Genomic DNA, 8,063 nt, shown 5'->3' with positions numbered 1-8,063 from the left:
GGAAAACTAGTGGGCTTGTGCTACACAGATGTCTGTTTCGTGCTATAAATCGTAGTCGTTTTGAGTGTATTGAAGAATTGTTAAAAGCTGGAGTCAAACCATGTTATGAGCATATGAGTAACCCTGTAAATCGCGCGATTTATAAAGAGCAGGTCAGCGTCCTCAGGCTGCTGTTGGAATATGGAGCAAATCCTGATGTTCCAAATCCTGATGTTCCAAATCCTGATGTCGACCTCGACATGACTCAACCTTTATACTATGCAGCACGTTTTGCAGATCTGACTTGTTTTCGAATGTTGCTACTTTTTGGCGCTGACCCAGATTACAACTGTTCACACCCTGAATTCTTAAGCAGTGCTCCAGATGTTTCGTCAATATTAGGGATGTGTCTTGCCAACAACTATGAGGTCCAATTTGTGAAACTGCTCATTCAGTTTGGGGCTAATATGTACTTACCTGATATACAGAGAACCCGGATCCAAGTTGATAATGATGCAGCAAAACTTCTGGACAGAGAAATGGGTAAAGACATCTTCTTCTTCTGAGCATTGAATATGTGAAGTCCTGTATTTATTTCCTATAAATATCACCTTGATCTATTCTTACCATTTCATTCTTTGGGTGCCAATCTCTTAGATAATCAAAATCTTTCCTACAAAAGCACAAACTCTGCAAGCTCCTTGATTTTGGGCTCTAGGACGGAAACAATTAGACTATACTGCACGCCTGGACAATTTCCCTAGAATGTAAAAAGAGTATAGGAGCTTAAGGAGAAATTAATCATCTATAATCTCAATACATACACAATAAAACCGTTTAGGGTGCTTTCAATTAGGTTGCCACAATATGGATTATTGCCTATTTCTATGATTACGTAACTTACTTTGAGCTCATTTTTATTTCTTTGGACTAGTTATAATTTTTATCCTGTATTTATAGATTGTATTACTGTCTGGTAGTGTCAACCTACAATCTCATCCTCATCTGTACTATGGGTTTTATCTTCTACAGTTCATCCAAGATCCCTGATGTCTCAGTGTCGTATCACTATAAGAAGGCTAATGAAACAAGTGGGGAAACTCGGTCTCATTGATCAGCTAGAAGTCCCTGATGTACTACTGAGATACTTACAGTACCACGATGAGCTGGATTACCAAGAGAAGCTGCCACGACATCAAGCAAGATATCCGGTAGTTATCAAAGTGGAAATCCAGTTTTAGGCACATTTAGGGTCTGGGACAGTGACTGTCACACCCTGCTATTGATTAACCCTTTCATGACCGGGCCCAAAAAATCACGTGGTGGTTTAGTGACCCTAGCTTTTACCCTAGCTTTTTTATTTGTTTGACTACCAAAATTATTTTTGCAAATTTTATTTTTTTTACTTGACACTTAGGACTTTTTATTAGAATGTTTTTTAGGATATATATTTGTTTAGGTTTAATTTGGAGGCAAACCGGTAATTATTATTAAAAAATATTTTTTTAATTATAGCTTTTAATTTCTTAAATATAAAAAATGACAAAAAAAATGTAGAATTGCAATGGGTTCCCTATTTTGTGACGATCGTTTTCATATATAACTTGTATAGGTTTAAGCAAACAGGGCGGCTATGGTGATAGTTTCTGTTAGTGACTGCATTGAAATTTTTTATTTTAACTTTTTTTTTTATTTGTATCTTTAATTATATATTTTTTAAACTTATATTTGAATTTATTTTTGGCACATATGTCCCCGCAGAATGTTATTTAACCTCTTGAGGACACAGGGCGTACAGGTACGCCCTGATGTCCGAGTCCTTAAGGACACAGGGCGTACCTGTACGCCATGTGTATTTCCGATCACCGCCGCGCGGCGGGTGGTGATCGGAACAGAGTGCCTGCTGAAATCATTCAGCAGGCACTCTGTGACAATGCAAAAGGGGGTCCTGTGACCCCCCTATATCGGCGATCGCTGCAAACCGCAGGTCAATTCAGACCTGTGGTTTGCAGCGTTTACGGGTCATTCCGGCGGCGATTGTGGAAGCCATCGGGTCCCCGTGCTGCTGTAATGGGGACCCGATGGCATGGAAGGCAGCGCGATGCCTTCCTTAGGCATCGTGGCTGCCTTCCGGTGGAGAGCCTGTGATATCCAGCCCCCTGGATCTCACAGGCAGGAAGCAGGAGCAGGAGCCAATGCATTCCAATACAGAAGTATTGGAATGCATTGTAAAGGGGATCAGACCCCAAAAGTTGAAGTCCCAGAGTGGGACAAAAAATAAAGTGTAAAAAAAAGTTAAATAAAAAAAGTTTTACAAAAAAAATTAAAAGTTTCAAGTAAATCAAGAAAGCGGCCTTTTCCCAAAATAAAGTTAAAAAAAATTGTCAAAAAATAGGGAAAAAAAGAAAAGTAGACATATTAGGTATCGCCGCATCCGTATTGGCTCTATAAACATATCACATGAACTAACCCCTCAGATGTAGATACACTTGTAAAGAAACCGCAGCACTCTCTAATCTTCAATATTCAAAGCTTTATTCACCAACACAATGCGACGTTTCAACCTGTGTGGCTTTTTCCGTTGTGCTGCTACACTTTGTTTTTTCTATAACCCCTCAGATGAACACCGTGAAAAAATAAAATAAAAAATTGTGCTAAAAAAACAATTTTTTTGTCACCTTACATCACTAAAAGTGCAACACCAAGCGATCAAAAAGGTGTATGCCCCCCAAAATAGTGCCAATCTAACTGTCACCTCATCCCGCCAAAAATGAGCCCCTACCTAAGACAATCGCCCAAATCGACAATCGCCGTAAAAAAAAAAAAAAGTAGACATATTAGGTATCGCGGCGTCCGTAAGAACCTGCTCTATAAAAATAACACATGACCTAACCCCTCAGATGAAAACCGTTCAAAAAAAAAAAGTGTCAAAAAAGCCATTTTTTGTCACCTTACATCACAAAAAGTATAATAGCAAGCGTTCAAAAAGGTGTATACACCATAAAATAGTATCAATCTAACTGTCATCTCATCCCGAAAATAATGAGCCCCTACCTAAGACAATCGCCCAAAAAATAAAAAAAAATATGGCTCTCAGATTATGGAGACACTAAAATGATTTTTTTTGTTTCAAAAATGATATTATTGTGTAAAACTTAAATAAATTTAAAAAGTAAACATATTAGGTATCCCTGCATCAGTAAGAACCTGCTCTATAAAAATGTCATGCCTTGCCCTGTGAATGTGCGGAGGTCTGTCAGACTGGCTGCACATGTCTGACTTCTCTGTTTGTTTTGATTTGGGTCTAAGCTAGATCCACCTTCCCTCACGTGTACTGGGTTTCATTGTTAGTGAGGCTATTTATCCCTCCTTCCCCCAGTGGCCTGTGCGGGTTATAGTTCTTTCCTGGGAGCTTTTGATGTGTGGTGGATTGTCTGCTCCAGCTCTGCTCAAGATAAGTCCTCTCCGTTATTTCCCTTTGTGTGTTTTATCTAGGCCTCTAGGGAGACGCTTGCTTCCTCCTGGTTTGAAGAAGCAGGTTGCCTCTTCCCTTTTCCCTGCTTCTTAGGGTTTGCCCAGAGAGTTTAGGTTTAGGCACGAGGGAATGTGCATATCCACCCTTAGGGTATGCACATGGGCACAGCAGTTTAGGGAAAGATTTTAGGGATCACTAGGAGGTGACTCTTTTCTCCCTAGCTTTTGGGCCTAGTCGTTTGTTCTGTTTGTTTTCCTGTGTTTGGTGATTTCCCCGCTTACCTACCTATCGTGACAAAAAATAGCACATGATCTAAGCTGTCAGATAACCGTTGTAAATAATAAAAAATAAAAACGGTGCCAAAACAGCTATTTTTGGGCAAATTTTCAATTTTTTCCAGTAACAAAGCAAGGGTTAGCAGCCAAACAAAACTCAATATTTATTGCCCTGATTCTATAGTTTAGAGAAACGCCCCATATGTGGACGTAAACTGCTGTATGACCACACGGCAGGGCGCAGAAGAAATGGAACACCATATGGTTTTTGGAAGGCAGTTTTTTACACCATGTCCTATTTGAAGCCCCCCCTGAAGCATCCCTAGAGTAGAAACTCCTAAAAAGTGACCAAATTTAAGAAACTACACCTCTCAAGGTATTCAAAACTGATTTTACAAACTTTGTTAACCCTTTAGGTGTTCCACAAGAGTTAATGGCAAATGGAGATGAAATTTCAGAATTTCCATTTTTTTGTTACTTTGCCTCACAAAAAGTGTAATATAGAGCAACCAAAAATCATATGTACCCTAAAATAGTACCAACAAAACTGCCACCTTTCTAAAATGGGGTCACTTTTTGGAGTTTCTACTCAGGGGGGCTTTAAATGGGACATGGTGTCAAGCAAAATCTGCCTTCCAAAAACCATATGGCGTTCCTTTCCTTCTGCACCCTGCCGTGTGCTTGTACAGCAGTTTATGACCACATATGGGGTGTTTCTGTAAACTACAGAATCAGGGCAATAAATATTAAGTGTCGTTTGTAAAATCAGTTTTGAATACCTTGAGGGGTGTAGTTTAAAAATGGGGTTCTTTTTGGGTGGTTTCTATTATGTAAGCCTCACAAAGTGACTTCAGACCTGAACTGCTCCTTGAAAAGTGGGTTTTGGAAATTTTTAGAAAAATTTTAAGATTTGCTTCTAAACTTCTAAGCCTTCTAACGTCCCCAAAAAATAAAATGTCATTTACAAAATGATCCAAACATGAAGTAGACATATGGGGAATGTAAAGTAATAACTATTTTTGGAGGTATTATCATCTATTATAAAAGTAGAGAAATGTAAATTTTTGGTAAATTTGGTATTTTTTTATAAATAAAAATGAAAAATTTTGACTTAATTTTACCACTTACAAACGCAAAAACACAAATGCAATAGCACTCTGCAACCAGCACTCTGCCCTGCCTCTATGCTGGATGTTGAATGAGGCATTGGTGTACATTTTGGCCAAAGTTTAATAAGCCACTCACCACGTCAAGGTCGCCTCTATGAGTGGTCCCTAACACTAGTTCCTACCTGTTTATGGGCCATGATAGCCACACAAAGTCCAGGGAGCGCAGGTACAGCATGCACGCCAGGCACACTCTGCTTTTAACCCCGTCCGGTGCCGTGACCGCTTTCATCGGATCCAGGGATGCAAGTACCAACATGCATGCTGAGCCCACTATATACTTCTCCTGGAGCCAAATGGCTACTGGTAGGCGCTGTAAAAGTAGACTCAGTTTTATACTGACTTTAAAACCAGCCTCCAGGGCAGACTAACTGGTCAGGTGTGCATGACTGCATGGAGATCGCCACGCCTCCAATATATACTACAAAGAAAAAATGTGGGGGATTCAGTCAGCACAACCCTGTATGCAGGTGCACATCGCTATGGCGAAATACAGATACAAACGCAAAAACACAAATGCAATTTTAAAGGGATTCTGTCATCAGAAATGAGCCCTATAAGCTAAACATATGGCGATGTCCCTTGTAAAACACAGAATCCTAAAGTGAGTTTATCAAATGCCCCTGTGGCTCTATATTCCTAAAAAAGCGGTTTATATCACCTGTCAATCACTTAAAAATGTGTCCAAGGGGACGTCTCATGGTGAAAGGTGCCCAGCTGCAGCCATGTCGTTTAGGTGCCCAGCGCCGCCTTCTCAGCTGAAATCGCCGCCCTCCCTTTCATGCGATCCGCCTACCTCACGTCATCACTGCCTCTCTAACCACCGCTCGCTACATCCAGATCCCGCGCGTGCGCACTAGGTATATCGTATAGCGAAGTGCGCATGCGCCGTCCGGCGCACTTCGCTCAAACCTCCACTGACTGCCCATCCCAGCCACCCAACCTCCTACAGCCTGGTTCAAAGCTCGCGGGATCTGGATGAAGCGAGCGGTGGTTAGAGAGGCAGTGATGATGTGAGCGGATCGCATGAAAGGGAGGGCGGCGATTTCAGCTGAGAAGGCGGCGCTGGGCACCTAAACGACATGGCTGCAGCCGGGCACCTTTCACCATGAGACGTCCCCTTGGACACATTTTTAAGTGATTGACAGGTGATATAAACCGCTTTTTTAGGAATATAGAGCCACAGGGGCATTTGATAAACTCACTTTAGGATTCTGTGTTTTACAAGGGACATCGCCATATGTTTAGCTTATAGGGCTCATTTCTGATGACAGAATCCCTTTAAGATTTGCTTCTAAACTTCTAAGCCTTCTAACGTCCCCAAAAAATAAAATGTCATTTACAAAATGATCCAAACATGAAGTAGACATATGAGGAATGTAAAGTAATAACTATTTTTGGAGGTATTATCATCTATTATAAAAGTAGAGAAATGTAAATTTTTGGTAAATTTGGTATTGTCATAAAGTACAATATGTGATGAAAAACTATGTCAGAATGGCATGGATAAGTAAAAGAGTTTAAAAGTTATCTCGACATAAAGTGACACTGGTCAGATTTGCAAAAAATGGCCTGGTCCTTAAGGTGAAAATGAGCCCGGGGTTAAAGACCTCTGGAGGACACAGACTTTTTTTTTTTTACTTTTTTTTTTTTAACTGTAACTGGGGCATCCACAGGAGCCCCAGTTACAGGGGAATACAGCCCCCTGTGGAGGCATTACACACAGGCAGAGCTGATCAGGGTCTCCTTAGACCCAGCAGCTCTGCTCCAGTCTCTGCCTCATGTGACCGCCGGAAATAACAAAGGAACGGCTCTGCCTCTTCCTTCTCTCACCCCTGCGCTCGTGCAGCGCTGTCCCCCGGCACAGGAGAAGGCAGAAGCAGTAATAAACCGCTCCTGTCTTCTCCTCAGGGTCCCTGCTGTGTCTCACAGCTGGGAACCGACCTGCTCCTGCTAGATTGCAGGATGCCAGAGACATTTAGAGCATAGCTACAGGATACACCATAAATGTCTGCTAGGTGGGAGTCCCACATCTGGGACCACATGGAAGAATAAAGGTGCCCTAATTCCCAATCTGCCAGGTCAGCTAGCCCCTGTCAGACAGAGGTTGATTAGGACAAAGCTATGGACATATTGTCACAACCACAATATGGCCATAGCTTTGTCCTAATTAATGTCTGTCTGAAGACAGGGGCCAGCTGACCTGGCAGATTGGGAATTAGGGCACCTTTATTCTTCCATGTGGTTCCAGATGTGGGACCCCCACCTAGAACACATCTATGGAGTATCCTGTAGCTATGCTCTAAAGGTCTCTGGCATCCTTTTGATATGTTAACTACTGTGATCATGAACTCTAATCAGTGTATTGAATTATGGTAGGACAGCACCATACATTTGCCATTCATTTTCATAAAAAAATTGCATATATATAAATTTCATTGTTTTTGCCTACATTTGTATTTCAAGGCATTTCAGTGCTCTTGAGGCCAATTTATATCAGCCAAATTTATGCTGCAAGGGTGCTCTTATGGTATGCATTTGTATAATTATAGCGTATAGGCATGGAGTTAGAAATGTTAGAAGTAATAAAAGCATAGATTTTCTGTAATAGAAGATAACATGCTTCTCACTCCACATCAGTCTATATATCTGATAGTATTAGTTGTAGCATTTCTCACTTGTTTTACTTTCTGTTCCTCTTCCAATTATCATAACTGAATAAATGTCTGCTTTTGCGCCTCTACAGGTATTCCATCGTATGGTCCCCTGTTTTATATGAAACCAATGAGATCAGGAAATGTCCAGTAACGGCCCAGAGTGATCATTCTGGAAGGAGGGGATGATGAGGGTGATTTTGATACCAAAGAATCGATAACCTACTGTGATAACGTATAATATTGCAAAGACATCTAGCTAAGGAACATCAAAGAATGATATTTAGGGTCATTAGCGCCCTAGTCTAATCATAGGAGGACTATATGGATAATATCTATGATTATGAGTTCTCATGCCAGTTACTATAGTGGTCTCTTGCCCAGAAGAACATGATGACATGATGTTTCTGCACTAATCCAATTAACTCCAATTAACCCTTTGGCATCCTATACTACTGTTATATGTCGCTATTATCACAATTACCACCTTTACAAGCCAGAAGTGTTTAACATT

General features: G+C 40.9%; 1 protein-coding gene across 1 annotated transcript; it reads left to right on the top strand.

Moving 5' to 3' along the window:
- Window positions 1-251: 251 nt before the first annotated feature.
- On the top strand, window positions 252-7,778 carry LOC120977329 (ankyrin repeat and SOCS box protein 12-like). The gene is made up of 3 exons (XM_040405230.1): window positions 252-522; window positions 1,012-1,190; window positions 7,642-7,778. The coding sequence occupies exons 1-3, from the start codon at window positions 294-296 to the stop codon at window positions 7,672-7,674; spliced, it is 441 nt and encodes a 146-aa protein (XP_040261164.1). The 5' UTR covers window positions 252-293; the 3' UTR covers window positions 7,675-7,778.
- Window positions 7,779-8,063: the final 285 nt, after the last annotated feature.

The sequence above is a fragment of the Bufo bufo genome, chromosome 8 (assembly GCF_905171765.1).
Source record: "Bufo bufo chromosome 8, aBufBuf1.1, whole genome shotgun sequence".
NCBI classification, from domain to species: Eukaryota; Metazoa; Chordata; class Amphibia; order Anura; family Bufonidae; genus Bufo; species Bufo bufo.
This window is presented reverse-complemented; position numbering and strand designations above follow the sequence as displayed.

Excerpts from the sequence above, each read along its gene's own strand:
- LOC120977329 (XM_040405230.1), top strand. The coding sequence starts at position 294 with ATGTTGCTACTTTTTGGCGCTGACCCAGATTACAACTGTTCACACCCT. Across the intron at positions 523-1,011 it reads ACTTCTGGACAGAGAAATGG|TTCATCCAAGATCCCTGATG; the intron begins GTAAAGACATCT and ends TATCTTCTACAG. Across the intron at positions 1,191-7,641 it reads GACATCAAGCAAGATATCCG|GTATTCCATCGTATGGTCCC; the intron begins GTAGTTATCAAA and ends GCGCCTCTACAG.